The sequence below is a fragment of the Amblyraja radiata genome, chromosome 11, assembly GCF_010909765.2.
Source record: "Amblyraja radiata isolate CabotCenter1 chromosome 11, sAmbRad1.1.pri, whole genome shotgun sequence".
NCBI lineage: Eukaryota > Metazoa > Chordata > Chondrichthyes > Rajiformes > Rajidae > Amblyraja > Amblyraja radiata.
Genome location: NC_045966.1, coordinates 18480728 through 18498362, shown reverse-complemented (window position 1 = coordinate 18498362; position 17635 = coordinate 18480728). Strand labels below are relative to the sequence as shown.

The following is a 17635-nucleotide window of genomic DNA, read 5'->3' as shown; positions in this document are numbered from 1 at the left end:
TTAGATGGCAATACATTGTTATGGTTCAGTGACTGCCTGTGTTTAGATGAATAGTTCCTGATAAAAGATGAAAATGGGAGTAAAAAGCAAAGGATAAAGGATGCTCTTAGGCCCTCTCATTATCACCCATTTTCCTATATTGATTTCAAGCTCAGTTTCCACACTCATCAGCCTTTGAGTTGAAGGTTGAATCTTTTAGTGTGCCTATGTTGTGACAGCAGTAATGATACACGCTGATAGATAAAGGACCAATAGAGACACAAGAAACTGCAGATGCTGAAATCTTGTGTAGAACGCAGAGTGCTGCAGTAACTCAGCAGGTCAGTTGACACAAGGAACCGCAGATGATAACATTTGCCTGACCCGCTGAGGCACTTTGTGCTCCGGATAAAGTACCAATGTTGGCATAAGGATTGCAAAGTATTTGATCATTTAGTGTTATGCTAGAATACTTACTAATTATGACTGAGGAAAACCATTTGACCCATGAGGTCCATACTAATTATTAATATCTAACATGCTAACATGTTTCTTATTAATCACATTCGGTTTTCCTTATTTCTCTTTACCACAGCAATTTATTCTCTCTAACATTTGCCAATATACTTGCCTTTTAAATCTTTTTTATCATGATCTCACACTAAGGGGAAATTTACTATAACTAATCAACCTAGCAACCTGCAAGTCTCTGGGATGTGGAAGGAAACTTGAACACCCAAAGGAAACCCATACATTCCCAGGGAGAATGTGCAATTTTTGCAGACAGTGAACACTGGGTCTCTGGAGTTGTGAAGCAGCAATACCAACTGCTGTGTCACTGATTCACTAACTAACTTACATGAAAATGTGAACTTAGCATGTATGTACTTTGTATGTCATGTATGCTCTGTGTGTACAATCCAATTGATGTTTGCAGTGTTGATGCACTGGCCAAAACATTATGATCACATCCATGCATATAGCATGGGAATGCTTGTGCATTTGAAATTTAACCTTCCACGTGTTCTTCCTCTGGTCAGTACCATGCATTACTCCTGCCTATCATCTGAATCTGGATGTCTAAGTATTTATGAGTGTTGATAAACTCTGTATCCACACCTATTCACAATTGTGATACTCACATTTGGGCCATTTGGTGATGCTGATTAGATGATTATAGAAACATAGAATATAGGTGCAGGAGTAGGCCATTCGGCCCTTCGAGCCTGCACCGCCATTCAATATGATCATGGCTGATCATCCAACTCAGTATCCTGTACCTGCCTTCTCTCCATACCCCCTGATCCCTTTAGCCACAAGGGTCACATCTAACTCCCTCTTAAATATAACCAATGAACTGGCCTCAACTACCTTCTGTGGCAGAGAATTCCAGAGATTCACCACTCTCTGTGTGAAAAATGTTTTTCTCATCTCGATTATATATTTCACATGAAGCTTTTGAAACAGATTCAAGGAATAATTGTTGTAAAACATTAAAGCTGATTTCAAAACAGTCATGTAATGATAATGATCAGATTAATTGACTTTAATTGGTGCAATTTATCTTTGTATTATACAAAATAAATCACCTGTCACACTTCCACATCATCTGGTTATTTTACTTAGGAGATGTTTTTTTTAAGCTGAACCAGCATTTTATTACTTTTCCTACTTCAGCAAAGACCCTCTTATTTTGTCCTTTATCAAACCTGATTGGCTTCACAATCTTTTTTGTATCTTATAGGTCATATAGTTATGCAACACACAAATAGAGCCTTTAGTCCAACTTGTCCATGCTGACCAAGTTGCCTACCTGAGTTTGCCCCATTTGCCTGTATTTGGACATAAGTCTCTAAACCTTTCCTATCCTTACCGTGTGAAAAAGTTGCCCCCCTGGGTCTCTCTTAAATCTTTTCTCTCTAACCTTAAACCTATACCCTCTAAGTTTAGACTCCCCTAAACTGGGAAAAAAACAAAGACTATTCATCTTATCCATGTCATTCATAGTTTTGTATTCAAGCTCATCCCTCATCTTCCTATGCACCAGAGAAAACAGTCCGAATCTATCCACCCTCTTATTAGAACTTGAGCCCTCCAGCCCCGGTACCATTGTGTGAATTTCTGCTGCACTCTTTCCAGCATTATGATAAAGTAAAACATTTTCTCTTACCAACATTTTTTAATTTGCCACTCCGTCAGGACTTTCCAATATAATGCTGCAAGTTGCTCTTCATAACCTCAACATATTAATAAATTCTTCATTATTTAGGCTTTGGTACAATGGTTTATACTTAACATTAACCTCCATTTGTGATCAATAAAAAGTTTGTGGGACTACTTGCTTAGAAAATTAAAACATTGTAATGAACCTTTATTTCTAAGTAATTTCTCTAGAAAACGGATTGACCTGTCCTGAAACATGTCTGCCAGTAACATAAAATTGTTGCAAAGTGTGAGAAGTATACCATGCCAATTAACCTACCAACCTGTACGTCTTTGAAGTGTGGGAGGAAACCGAGGATCCCGAAGAAAACCCACGCAGGCAGGGGAGAACGTGCAAACTCCATATAGACAAGCACACGTGGAAAGGATTGAACCCGGGTCTCTGGCGCTGTAAGGCAGCAACTCTACTGCTGCGCCACCAAGCTTAGACTGTGTCTGTTGTCTAGAAGAGAGCCTTGCTCAGTGGGAGATGCTGATTAGACCCAAAAGTGAAATATTTCCGTGAATTCAAAGCATCTTGTGGCTTATATTTGAATATATGTTTAATTGTGCTTTTTGTCAAAATTGCCCCCAGTGATCCATGATTTGAAAAGTGGGGCATAAGTTTTGGAATGTAGGATGTGGAAATTCCATCGTCATCTTTTTGACAAAGATTACAATGCAAAGTTGCAATTCAGACTTAACATTCCATTTTGATGTTTACATTTTAGCATGCTTTATTAAAATTGAATAATGTATCTGAAGCTATCAAATGAAGAGGACAAAAGTTAGAAGCTTACAGATTATTAACAGAGAACCAACATGAAAAATGACATATTTTGAGGGAGACAGCATTTCTCTGGACATCTGCCCACATTCTCCCACATAATTATCGGCAGTTTTATGGGCCTGTCCCATTAATGCCCCTGTCCCACTTAGGAAATCTGAACGGAAACCTCTGGAGACTTTGCGCCCCACCCAAAGTTTCCGTGCGGTTCCCGAAGGTTTTTGTCAGTCTCCCTACATGCTTCCACTACCTGCAACCTCCGGGAACCGCACGGAAACCTTGGGTGGGGTGCAAAGTCTCCAGTGGTTTCCGTTCGGGTTTCCTAATGGGACAGGGGCATTAGGCGATTTTTCAGGCGACTGCCGACGACTGTTACACACATCGCTTCCTTCACCAGCCCGTTATGCAGGTGGGGGACAGGGCAAGCGGGGGGAGCGCTGTTTGAGTGAAATTCACAAAGCCAATGTGATACAGACACACACCGTGATGAACAGGAAGGTTGGCGCTGTAATTAAGATGGTGAAAGCACAGTGTACGGGAAGGGTCACATAAGTCCTTTAAAAGAAGGGGGGAGAGGGGGGAGAAGGAGGAGAAGGGGGGAGAAGGGAGATACGGGGTAGTGAGAAGGAGTGGAGACAACTTTTAAGAAGCCAGAGATACACAGCTGTGAAGCTCGGCAGACATTATCATTACCGGTCAGTTATCCTTGGTTCTGAAAACCACTGCTTACGTTTTTTCCCCCCAATGAGCCAATGAAATTCACCGGTCAGCATCGGCTACAACCTACGAGCCCCTTCGACCTCCTGGCAACCCACTAAAACCTCCTGGCGACCCACCTGGTCGTGACTCGTTCCCAGAATTTGGGAACTCCTCACGACCATGAAGGTGACTCCCCGGCAACTACCCGCGAACACGTGGCGACTGCAGAGTCTCCTGCAGTTGCCTAAAAAGTCGTCTAAGTGGGACAGGCCCATAAGGATGCTCATGCAGTTGGAAACAAAGAAGTCCCCAAAATTGTAGTCAACTGTTCATTGCTTGTTCTCCAATTGGAGTTGATGATGACATTCCCTGCTATCTGTAGTGGGAATCTGCACAAATATTTTGCACCACATTGGACCAAGCTCAGTACTTTACTTGTAATTTCAGTAAGTGGGATTGGCTTTGAGGGATTTTAAGAAGATTAGTTAATATACGTATTTTACAATTTTATTTTAAGAAAAATGGGCACTTTTGACAGCGTATTCATATTTCTGAATGAATTTGGTCAGAAATATTCATCGCTTTGCTGACTTTCACAGTTGCGTTGCTTTTTCTGTTGACATGATTTAAGGTGACCTTCCCAGGTGCAGGATCTCACTCAAATGGATCCAGTGTAGCTGTCCAGAATCCTCAGGGAAATTTGAAATTAACTAAGTGCAATTGATTATTTATTTCGGTCCTTATTAGCATGTGGGAGGAGGGGGGAGGGGGGGGGGGACACACACACTAGATTATCTTGCAGTTTAGTTCAGATATATAATCCTTATATTTAATTTTGGATAGCAAATATTCAATCCCGTGATGCTATCTATCTTTAAGTTGTAAAATAAGATTCAAAGTGGTGAGTTTTGTGCACCACAAGTGCTGAATTGGCAATAAAATGTATTTCAAATATTTCCATCTCCAGCCCGAAAGAAACACAATGTACAAAAGTTCATGGTCATGATCATCTTAACAGGATAGATGCTACCGGATGTTATCTCTGGCTGCCCAGCGTTGTGAATCTTTGGATTTCACTTCCTTCAGATGACTGTGGATGTTCAGTCGATGAATATATTGAAGACAGAATTGACAACTTTTTGCCAAAAGATATAGGGGTCAGAAAAATAAAGTGGAGGTAAAATAGAGTTTAATAATGGTATTTCTCAAAAGCAGAGCGGGTCTGATAGGTTATATTTTCTACTTCTACTCCTATTTCTTATATTCAAAAGACTCCAACTTTGTTCAGACTGAGACATTTCAACTGTACATGTGTTGCAATTCAGAAAAGTATCGCATCCAAATGATCTAGAAATGAACGTTAAATGAAGCAAATGCATTAATGCTAAATAAATTGATGTTGGACATGTTAAGCGAGATCATCTAAAACATTTGTTATCCCTTAATTAATGGAACAAAATATAAAATATCTGTCTCATTACAAAAATGCTTTCAACGTAGTCTTAACATTTGGTCTATTGTATTACTAATTAAGCTGTCTCTGAAATAAGTTGTTATTTTAACTGTACCATTTATCATGTTTCTCAATATTATCTGGAAAACAGTGGATATGAGTGAACAATCTGCTTGTCTATTTACATTTGAAAATTACAATACTATTGATGGATTAATAATGTTAATTACAATGTACAAATGTTAATTAAAGGTGACAGTTATGCTTCAATGAAATATTACTTTTCAGTAAAATAGCAAATGGATTAATTATGGTATTGAATTAAAAATATACTCATTTTCTTTGTTGTCATGATTTGTTAACAGGTTGTTAATTGAAGAGAGGATGCTTGATGATACTACAGTAGGAAAAGAACAAGTCGAAATGAAGGACAGCCGAGATGGATTCAGTTCTACATTTGAAAGAATTGTAGAATCTGATCTTATGAAAGGCACTTCGTACAGTAGCCTGGATTCTTTGGATGTATTGTCACTGACTGATGAGACAGACAGCTGTATCAGTTTTGATGCCCCACTCACACCACTGATTCAACAACGCATTAAAGAAACTCCTGAACTGCTGCACCAGAAGCTGATTCAGGTTGCTGAACAGCGAGAAATCCAGGCAGCTGGAGTTAGTGAAGAACAGTCTAAAACGGATGAGGAGTATTCAAGTATTGAAAGTCCCCTGAAACACTCACTCACCAGTAGCAGGTCTGAGAATGTGCTGAGCAGATCTTCTTTAAAATCAGTACCAAATGGTTTTCACAGTGAGAGAGATGACGCAGAAGATAACATTGGCAGGATCATTAACTCAGTCAGGTAAATAGAAAAGTGAAAACAATTTTACTGTAAGCTATTTTTAAAGCATATTGTTATGTTAAACTACTAAATGTATGTGTACAAATACATTTTAGATAATCAAGTTACCACTTTCATGGTCATGTGTGGGAGAGAATTATTACCAATCTGTGTACTCTCCGTCTGTAATTTTGTAGCCATTAAATTTAATGGACGGAAACTCATGGGTCGTGTGTTCATAAATTCTTGATATGCATACTGGGGGCATTGCAATAAAAAAATTGCCATGTTTAAATGCTTCACTTAGATTGTGATGATTTGACAAGAAGGCATTGATCCAGGAAGAATATTTTCGGATGTGTGTTGAAGGAGTGCAGTGGATCAGTTGAGCAAAAGAGTTTCAAGAGTACTCTGACCAGGACTGTGCAATTTGGAAAACTGTGGCTGGAGGGGTGAGAGAAAGAGCAAACAATTAAGGAATTGGAAAGCTGACAGTTGTGCAGAGCATATAGCTGAAGGTTATAGAATTAGGAAATATTAAGCTATTAAGTTTCGGAAATTGGGAACATAATGATATGTGAGGTTTAGTGTGCGTTATAATTTCACACAAAAAATTGGGATGATATGATCCATTCTGAACCAATAGCAAACTTCTTTGGATGATGAAAATAGAATAAAAGCAGAATATAGTGAAAAAATGTAGCCTAGATAATAGCACTTCTTGAAAGAGAAACAGTTAATGCTCAGGTCTGTGACTTTTCAAAAGAACCGCTGGATGTTAATAATTAAATTGTTTTAAGGTATAGTAAAACCATAGGAAAGGAGGACAGAGAAAGAGCAAAACATATACCTATTACAGGTCCATATTAGGATGGAGTGCCCAAGGGACTCTTTAATGGGACTGAGGAAAATTAAATGGTTACAGCAGAATTAGAGGGGAAAGGGAGCATCAAATATCTAACAAACTGTACAACTCTGTGGTTCAGAAAGACAAATAAAATGCAGAGCCATGAGTCTTACAATTGAAAAAAAAAGGACACTCCATTTACAAAAAAACTCATTTATGACTTCAAAGCAACTGAAATACAACTGTATAAACCCATCCCTAATGTGGTGTTTTGACTTTGGCAGTTACATTATAAAGCCACTGGGTGACAGTGCTTCAATTTCTCTGGCTTTCGATAAAAAAATAAATGTAAACATTTTTATTTAAAGGTTGTTTTTAGATATCACTGTTGTTAGTGGCATTGTATTAACAAAAATAACAATCCCAATAAATCTATTTACATTATTTTAATATGTTATTTATATGCTGGTTAATGATGGCTAATGGTCTATAAGGGAAGCAATTTCATGCCTGCAATTTCAGTCTTACAAGTCACAGAACACTAAATTGAAACTTGGGAGTTGCTTATTCCTTTTCAATGAATGGAATTATTTAACAACACACTTGATTAATTTAGGTTAATTAAGAACATTTTAATTTATCAATTCCTTGGTCAATTCATCAAGGAAGACAAAACATCCCATTAAGGTATCTGAATTGTCCACAGCTTATCTCCAATTTAACAGTAAATGGAAAACAATTATTTTGGAAATAAGTGCATCTCCTTTATTTCCTCCCTATATATACATATGTTGTTTGTATGCTGGTTAACAATGCCTAAAGAACTATAAGGGAAACAATTTAGTTACTTATTAGGACCATCCAATGGGACAATGAATGGCTAAAATGGTTAATGGCCTAAAGAAAAAGGTAAGTAGGTGGATGGGCAAAGAATGGATTCCAATGAGAAGTTTATTGGAAGCTGTTATGTCATGATTGAAATTATATATGTTGAATTTCCTAAAAGTGTTAATATTATTTTGAGATTTAGCAACATGCTCATTGCTACCAATTAAAAGTAGGACTATCATTTTATCAGCATTTGAAAAGGATTTACAAAACCAAAAGTTGTTTTGCAACTAGGGAAATAGGGTACCTTGTGTATAACCCTGGCTTTTTTAACTTCTCAAAATATTTCTCAGGTTGTAGGATGAAGTGGCACATGGTAAATTATGACAAACCTGAAACAGAAGTGCTCCATAATTTATGTTTTAGCACAGAGTGGTCCCTTATGATAAAATGCAGGGCATTCTTCAGCCACAGAAGCTTGAAAATTGCAAGCTGACCTCATCTAAATGGAGGGCTAATGTCATCTTTTACCTTTTTTTTCCATTTATCTATGAGCAGTGAACTGTATTGCAGATGTTTGGATATTAACTTATTCAAGGAAATAAAGGAAAAACGGATAGGGTGCTCAATATAGCAATTGTCATTATCAAACTTTATTGTGACATTTTTCAAAAAGAACTTTTGATTTGGTTTATTTATTTCATTGTTAAATTTGATTTCTTCCAGAAAAGCAATTTTCTCTAGCCTACATATAAATTAATGGAAAAGGAAATACATGAAAATGTCGACTAAGTACTGGTTTCATTTTAGGTGCCTCTTTTGTGCACTTGAGATGTATAAGTGAATTGAATCAACCAGGAATTATTAATGCTAGAAGACTGAAAGCCATCATAATCAAATTTTGATGTTACTGAACAGAAAGTGATTAAAACAGTTTAGGTTAAGTGCTGCCATCTGCTGTTCTTATAATATTTGCATCATATAAACACGATTCTACTATTCTTCCTGGTTTATTGGTGCATTTTCTATAGCAGACATTGAAATGTTTGGCAAGGAGATTTATCTTTAATTTACATCTGAAATTTGTTTGGAAATGGTGGATGCTGTGTTGGATACAAGAGAAGCAACTCACATTAATGATCTTTATTACTTTCACAGGATGCTTTGCACTTCTCAGTGTGTCTGTTGAGTTTGACTGTCATAATGAATATCCTTCACTGATTAATATGTAAATGATAGCACCAAAACTCGGGTGAAGAACAATAGAGGGCATAAAGCAATGCAGGATTGAGTGTAGGAGTGATTCTTATCTTGGCCGTTTTGGACAGAGAAAAACAACTACAACTGTTCCATGGTGCCTCCAGCTATTGGGTTGGTGGAGTCATTGCTGAAGTAGTGGAATCAGGCTTTCAGCTGCCAAATGCAATGGGTTTCTGCACACTTACCGCCAGCAAGAAAAACAATGCAGATTGATATAGAGTCATACAGCGTGGAAATAGGCCCTTCACCCAACTTACTCACAACAATCAACATGTCCCATCTACACAAGTTAAGCCTGCCTGCATTTGGATCATATTCCTCTAAACCTATCCTATCCATGTACCTGTCTAAATGTTTTTAAGCGTTGCGAGTGTACCTGTCTCAACGACCTTCTCCGGCAGCTCGTTCCATGCACCCACCTCCCTTTGTGTAAAATAAAAGTTACCCCTTAGGTTACCATTAAATCTTTCCCCCTCACCTTAAACCTATGTCCTCTAGTTCTTGATTCCCCTACTCTGGGCAAGAAACTGTGCATTCACACGATCTCTTCTTCTCAAGATTTTGAGATATGAAGTAAATACAAGTTGAGAGTGAGTAAAGATATTGAAATGTTCTTGAAAAGGTGGCATATACTCTCAGTATGTTAAAGATCCCTTAATGAAGTGTTAATTCTGAAGGTACATCAAAAACCATAAGGACTTAAGGATGTCCATGTGCAACACAGGGGCTTGATCCATGCCAAAGTGGTAGCCATACTGTCTTGATCAGTGGTACACAAAATTGCTGGAGAAACTCAGCGGGTGCAGCAGCATCTATGGAGCGAAGGAAATAGGCAACGTTTCGGGCCGAAACCCTTCCGTCTTGATCAGTATCCTGATCAGGATACTGAAGATCTTGTGCGCCATACTGAGTCCTGACACATCTTGCTCAGTGTGACAGAATTATTTTCCAATGCAAGTATAGAAGTGCGTGACCTGTCCCTTCTACAGGATGCATGTTGATACTCTTTTTGATACTCAAGAAACTTCATATACTGGAACCCGGAGCAAAATCTAAATGGTTGGAAAACTCGGCAGTCAAGCCGCATCTGTGGAGGCAAAATGGAAGTCAGCATTTCAGGTCAAGACTCTGCATAAGGACGAGGGAAAAATGAAAAAATGGCCAGTGTCTAGAAGTATGGGAAAAGGGTGTAACATGAACAGTTGGATAGGTATTTTCTTTTGTCAGTCACTGAGATAAATTGAAACCGTTGTTATTTGAAATAAATGAAAAGATTTTAGACAGGACCAGATGCATAGAAAACACAAGATAGTCTCAGACCGGTCTATGTACACAAATGTGAGAAGCAAATTAAACAAGGTTGGTGCCTGCAGTCACATGGGATTACAATGTTGTGACAGTAAAGGAGATCTGATTTTTAAAGAATGGATTTTAAGTATTCATGATTACCAGGTGCCTGGGAAAGATAGAGAAAGGAAGTTGTGTGACAGTATTGATTAGGGATTGATTGCAGTACTGGTGAGAAAGAATGTCCTGGAACATTCAAGGACAGAATCTAACTGTTTAGAGTTTAAAAAAACAACAGTTGTGATTCAGCTTCTGCTCACAGCTAATCTGTAAACTACCACTCGTAAGAAAGATATTATAGAATAAATTTGTCATGAAAATTACAGAGATATGTAAAATCAAAAATTTAGTTATAATCAGAACTATTCAAATAGAGCCTAGAATAACACTAACAATAGGGAGAGGAGTTTCTGTTCAGAAAACTTTCTTGATTAGAACATTTCTGACCCAGTAGGGAAGGTTGCATTGTTGAACTGTGTTCTGGGACAGCTAAATGAAGCAATATTCAATGGGAAAACATCTAGGAAACAACAATCATACTGCTCGGAATTGATGTTTGGAACAGCTATATAAAAGGATATCAGCCATTCCAAAGTAACAATAGTCAATTGGAAAATAAGTACTTTGATTAAAATGAGAATTGATTACCTGGACTAAAAGCTTGGGATTCAAATCTATAGATGAACAATGGGAGGCCTTTAAGATGGACACATTTCTGCACCACAGTGGGTGGCACAATGGCGCAGAGGTAGAGTTCCTGTCTTAAGCCCGTCCCACTTAGGAAACCTGAACGGAAACCTCTGGAGACTTTGCGCCCCACCCAAGGTTGCCATGCGGTTCCCGGTTGCAGGTGGTTGCTGGAGGTTGCAGGTAGTGGATGCAGGTAGGGAGACTGACAAAAACCTCCGGGAACCTCCGGGAACCGCATGGAAACCTTGGGCGGGGCGCAAAGTCTCCAGAGGTTTCCGTTCAGGTTTCCTAAGTGGGACAGGGGCATAACAGCACCAGAGACATGGGTGCAATCCTGACTAGGGGGGTGTTGTCTGTCCAAAGTTTGTACGTTCTCCCTGTGACCACGTCAGTTTATCTGCAGATGCTCTTTCCTCCCACATTCCAAAGATGTGCAAGTTCGTAGGTTAATTGGCTTCTGTAAATTGTCCCTAGTGTGTGGGATAGAACTAGTGTGCGGGTGACAGTTGGTCAGTGCAGTCTCGCTGGGCCGAACGGCCTGTTTCCATGTTGTATCTCTAAATAAAAAAACAGTTATAGTTTAAATCCATTTCAATGAGAGACAACAATTAAAAATACCAAAGCCAGAGCTCTATGTATGATCAAAAAAGGTAGAAGGTAAAATACAGCAAGATTTTAAAAAAGACCATGGAAGGAGGGAAGTGAAAAGGGATTTCAGAGAACCATTGACACAACTTGAGAAAACCAGGCAGAAAACATAAAAGAAAATCCGAAAATATTTTATAGGAAAGTGATCAGAAAAAAAGTTAAAAGAGCTGGAGCTAAAATTTACTCAAGGAGACAGAGAGGATGACTAAGTTATAAATAAGCAATTTACATTTGTCTTTAACAAATATGAGATGCTGCCATAATCTTGGCAAAGGAAAATATAGCTGAAATTAGGATGGTCAAAAAATTGTTGAAGAGAATAAGTAACAGCTTCTTGTGTATGGCGTGCTCAGCCTAAAGTTGAAAAACAACTTGCTCTGTTTGATCTTCTGTTTGTGCACGTCAGGTTGATTGCATTCATCGAAACAGGGCGAACCACGTGAAGGTTGCAATCTCCCACCCCAAGTAACAGCTAGATGCACTTAAAGTGAACAAATTACCCAGTCTAGGTTGGGTGCATCCTAAATTGCTGCAGGAAAGTTTAGGTTTACTATTGTCCAGGTACAGTGAAAAGCTTTGTTTTGCATGCTATCTAAACAGATCAGACATACCATACAACAAAGCGGAGAAAAGAGATTTAAAAGAGTAAAGAGTTTGTATCAAATGGTAGCAGTTCTTTCTCTGGGAAGAGCAAGCAAAGAGTCGCCAAGTAGGGAAGAACGCTGCCAAGCCTCATAATCTTCAAAATATTTACAGATTTTGAGAATGATCCCTATGGGCTGTAAGTTTCAAATGTTCAAAAATGGATTCAATCTTGGTGATGGGAATATTTTAGAAACAAAATCATAGATATTATTACCATCCACTTGAACAACAGTGAATTGATTAGGGAAAGCCAATCTGGACTTGTTAAAAGCAAATTGGGTCTAACTAGCATGCTGGGTTTTATTAGTTAAGTAACTGAGTGAGTTGATGAGAGAAGTATATTGACTTCCCAAATGTATTTGATAATGTACCACATAATAGGGTTGCAATCCAGATTGAAGGCCAGGAATAAAAAGGGCTCTAGCTACAGAGTGTGACATTGAAACACTTTTCAGAGTGGAAATAACAATATAAAGGAGTATCCAAGGAGGCAATATTACTCTTTTTTCATATATTAATGACGAACTTTGGATAAAAGGCGCTATTTCCAAATTTGTTGATGACGGAACATTTTAAATATAGCTGTAAAACGAATGCTAGTGACACAAAATTGTGAGGAGGATAGCGATAGACTTGAGAGAATTGTAGGATGGTGAAATGAGGGAAGGCTGAAGGTAAAATATTCCTATATGAGGCTGCTAGAGAGGATGACAGCCCATGGTATTAAAGGGAAGATACTAGCATGGATAGCTGGTTGGCTGGATGGCAGAGGGCAAAGAGTTGCAATAAAAGGCGCTCTTTCAGGTTGGTTGCCAGTGCTGCTTCTCTTCACGTTGTATATTAATGATTTGGATAAGGGGATTGAAGGCTTTGTGACCAAGTTTGCAGATGATCGTGAGATAGGTGGAGGAGCAGGCAGTGTAGAGGAAGCAAGGACTCTGCAGAAGGAGTTGAACAGGTTAGGAGAGTGGGCAGAGAAGAGGCAGATGACATTCAGTGTAGCAAAGTACAGAGTCATGCATTTTAGTAATAAGAATAAAGGCATAGATTATTTTCTAAATGGAAATGGAATCCAGAAATCAGAGGTGCAAAGGAACTTGGGAGTGCTGGTGCAGGACTCCCAAAAAGCTAAATTGCAAGTTGAATCGGTAGTAAGGAAGGCAAATTCAATGCTGGCATTTATATCAAGAGGAGTGGAATACAAAAACAGGGATCTAATGCTGAGGCTCTATAAGGCACTGGTCAGGCCACACTTGGAGAACTGTGAGCAAATTTGGGCTCCATATTTGAGGAAGGATGTGCTGGCTCTGGAGAGGGTCCAGAGGAGGTTTACAAGAATGATTCCAGGAATGAGTGGGTTAGCATATGATGAGCGCTTGACAACACTGAGCCTCTACTCGCTGGAGTTTAGAGGGTTGAGGGGAGACCTCATTGAAACTTACAGAATAATGAAAGGCATAGATAGAGTGGATGTGGAAGAGATGTTTCCACTGGTGGGAGAGTCCAGGACCAGAGGTCATAGCTTCAGAATTAAAGGGCGCTCTTTGAGAAAGCAGGTGAGGAGGAACTTCTTTAGTCAGAGGGTCGTTAATCTGTGGAACTCATTGACACAGAGAGCTGTTGAGGCCAAGTCAGTGGATATTTTTAAGGCAGAGATAGACAAATTCTTGATTAGAACGGTTGTCAAAGGTCATGGGCAGAAAAATTGGATTAGGAGGCAGAGATCAGCCATGATTGAATGGCGGAGTAGACTCGATGGGCAGAATGGCCTAATTCTACTCCTATAATTTGTGAACTTGTAAACTTGTGAATTGGTCAGCAGCTTTTAAAATTTACTGTTGATACTGGGAAGTATTACATTTTTGGTTTAAAATCTGTCAAAACTCCTCAAGATTCTGCTCTTTAGTTGTGAGTTAATCAAGTGCATAACTTAATGTGTGTCAATTATTTATTGTTTTTTATGGTCTCTTTTCTTTAGGGAAGAAAATCATTGTAGGAATTTAATTGTTGGGGTATTTGAAAGAATTGAAAATATCACACCTTCAATAAAGGATGTTCTGTTGATAACTGTACTTCTGGAGTGTTGTGTGTTGCTCTGGTCACCCCATTATATGAAGGATGTGGAGGCATTGGAATGGGTGCAGAGGAGGTTTACCAGAACAATGCCTGGTTTAGGGGGTATTAGCTACAGGTGGAGGTTGGACAGATTTGTATTGTTTTCTCTGAAATGCCAGTGGTTGCAGGGAGTCCTAATAGAAGTACATAAAATTAAGAGAGGCATAGATAAGGTAGACATGCAGAATCTTTTTTCCAGGATGGAAAACTTTGTGAGAGAAGCAAAGTTGAAAAATTATATGTGAGGCAAGCTATTTACACAGAGAAGGAGAGTACCTGGAACGTGTTGCACGGGATGTTGGTTAGCGGCGGTAACAGATATGTTAGCAGCATTTAAAATACATTTGGATAGATATATGCATATGCAGGGAATGGAAGGATATGGGTTACATGCCAGGAGATAAGTGATGGTTTTGGCATGCTATTCGGCACAAACATTGTGGACTGAAGAGCCTGCTCTTGCGCTGTACAATTCTGTTCTATGTCGTTTGCACATATGACTACCACTACACAAGAGCCTTGTAAATGCTGAAACTGTTGCATAATTAACCTTGAATTTCATGGAATCCATTTTGACTTCTGTTACTTGCTAAAAGCACTGATAACACTGGTTTTAATCCTGCTTCTTTTGAAAATGTGGTGGATTTTGTTATTCATAATGGAGTTTAATTCAGCTGTGCATGAGAGTTGAATCAAGCCTACTTTAGTGTTTTTCTGGAAATGGTTTTAGCATAGGAGATGATCCTGTCTCATTGATTTTTTTTTTTTGTACTGAGACTATTAGTTCTTTAGTTGAATACTGAAGACCACACTCAAAATCCTGTGAGACAGCAAAGAGTCTGGAGCAAAATTCCCCAGGCTGATCTGAATTTTCATTTTGTAGGCATTGTGACATGCATCAGATTGAACCAATTAACTGAAGATAGACAAGAATCATGTACACCAGGTTTATGCCATTATTGTTTGAGATTTCAAACTACACTACAACTTTGAAAACCTTTCCTGCTTGGAACTTGTGCTCTGCTGAACCATTCAAACTATATAAAAATCTGGAAGCATCTTTCTGAGCATCTTTTTTTGTTTAGTGTTTATTAACTGGCAGGCAATAATGATGGTGCAGAAAGATGGCCCTGCAATTTTAGGGCAGGAATTTGTTTTGGATTAATATTGAGGCTATTGATTCTCTATTTATGAAACAATTTCCCATATCTTTAATGATTAAACCATTTTGCACAGCATTTAGATCCAGAATTTAATCAAAGAATAATTGCATATTCAAACAACCCCTTCCATTCTGGACATTATTTCTTTAGTATACAAGAAGGAACAGCAAACTGTCAGAATTAGTCAACATTTAAAAAAAAATAATGGCAGGTCAATTTTAATACAAATGCTTGTTGTTTCTTAGATTATCTTAAGGAATGACTCCCAACGCAAGAGCATTATTGTCTGCAGGCTGATTAAATTATATGATTTGATTTACTTCCTAGGATATTCTGAATGTAACTGAGGACATTTGCATTTGCATTTCAATGTGTCTGTGTATATTATCTGTGTATTTTATAAAAAAATATGCATACATACTTTCTTTTAACTTTAGCAATGACTTTAATATGACAGAATTATCTCAATGATACAAATAGTACCAAATCTTAAAGCAAGCCTATGCATATGGTTTCGCCTCTTTGCAGTGCTCACCTATTCAAATCTGTACAGGCAATGGTACATAGAAGAACAACAGTTCTGTAGAGGTACATAGACTTACAGCACAGAAGATACTCTTCAGCCTGATTGTTCCAGGCCTGTGTTTATGGTCCACATAAACCTCTCCCACACCCTACCTCTTAACAAAATTAGCTCCTCCTTTCATCCTTGTTTATTTATTTAGAAATAAAGCCATCTTATTTAGATAGGTTAATGTCATGGGATTTCCTAACTTGTATCAAATAAATTGGGTACACCTGATTAGATGTCAATTGCTGACACTATTGCTACCTCTGCAACAGAATTCAAGTTATTCTATAATTGAATTCAAAACCCTCACCTGATTTTCTGATGTGCCTTGATGACATGCTGCACAGTTGGAAGGACAGTGTTTTGGATTGAACATTACATTGAGGCTCCATCAGCTCATGAGGTCACTCGGGTCTTTTGGGGGAATTATAAAATAATGATATCATTGGGCAAAGTCAACATGAAATTGTGGAAGGTAAATCATGTTTGACTAATCCTTTAAAGTGGATGGAGGTTGTAAGGAACAGCTCATATGAGACTGACCAACTAATATTTGGCTTTACAGTAGGCTTTGAAAAAACATGGAATGAGAAGTTATTGAATAAAATTAATTCCACAACATCATATAAACTGAGGAATAGTTAATATATAGAAAATGGAGGGCAGAATTAATTTGGTCCTCTTTTGGCTTGGAGGCTATGATCCGTGGAATGTCAGAATATCAGTGCTATGAACCCAGCTGTTCACAAACTAATGATCTGCATATGGGATCAAGTGTAAAAGATCCAAGTTTGTTGATGAAGCAAAATCGTGACAATGCTCTGTCATTTGATTGCAGTGATGCCAACTTTAAGGACGTCCTATCTGATTCTGATTCCGAAATGGGAAGTACAGAACAGCTAGAACATGGGAGCACTGACACTTTGGCTAATGATTGCAAAACAAATGCCGATCCTGCAAAAAGACTTGCCAAACGACTGTTTAATCTCGAAGGGTTCAAAAGATGTGATGTCGCACGCCATCTTGGAAAGAAGTAAGTTCATGGACATTATTGGTAATGTTTTTTAGAGCACTAGATTGTTGAACAGCTACTGGTTTTCATTGGGTTTACAGAGAGAGTGGTTTTGGACAAAGAAACACAATATTTAAGAAATGAGGCAGGGAATTCATTGTTTTTGCTCGACATGTTGTACATGTTGAACCAGCCACAGAATGGTTGAAACAAATAGAATGGACTTGGTTTAAAGTAATCAGAACAAGCATACGAATCAAATTAAAATGAAATTGATTTGGCTGTATTATGTAGCAATGTTACAAAATTTTGAGATTTAAAAAATCAAGTCTGCAATTTATCCCATCAGATAAAGCATAAAAAGAAGTTTAATTTGACACCTAATTCGCTTTCATATCTTCTGTATTAAAAAAGTTATGGCCATTTTCAGACTCGGAAATTAGCATCTTGTTCCCTATTGCTTTTCCGTTGACTTAACACAAAAGCTGTGATCGAGGACAGTCAAAAACCCATAACTTTCTTAAAAATCAAGAGAACTGAATGAAATTTT

General features: G+C 38.2%; 1 protein-coding gene across 1 annotated transcript in view; it reads left to right on the top strand.

Moving 5' to 3' along the window:
- Positions 1 to 17635, top strand: part of psd2 (pleckstrin and Sec7 domain containing 2) — a 108971-nt gene that overhangs the window by 24933 nt on the left and 66403 nt on the right. Inside the window, exons 3-4 of the mRNA XM_033029448.1 lie at positions 5486 to 5980; positions 16912 to 17106. Of these exons, the coding sequence (XP_032885339.1) occupies positions 5486 to 5980; positions 16912 to 17106 (690 nt within the window). The remainder of the gene's footprint in view (positions 1 to 5485; positions 5981 to 16911; positions 17107 to 17635) is intronic.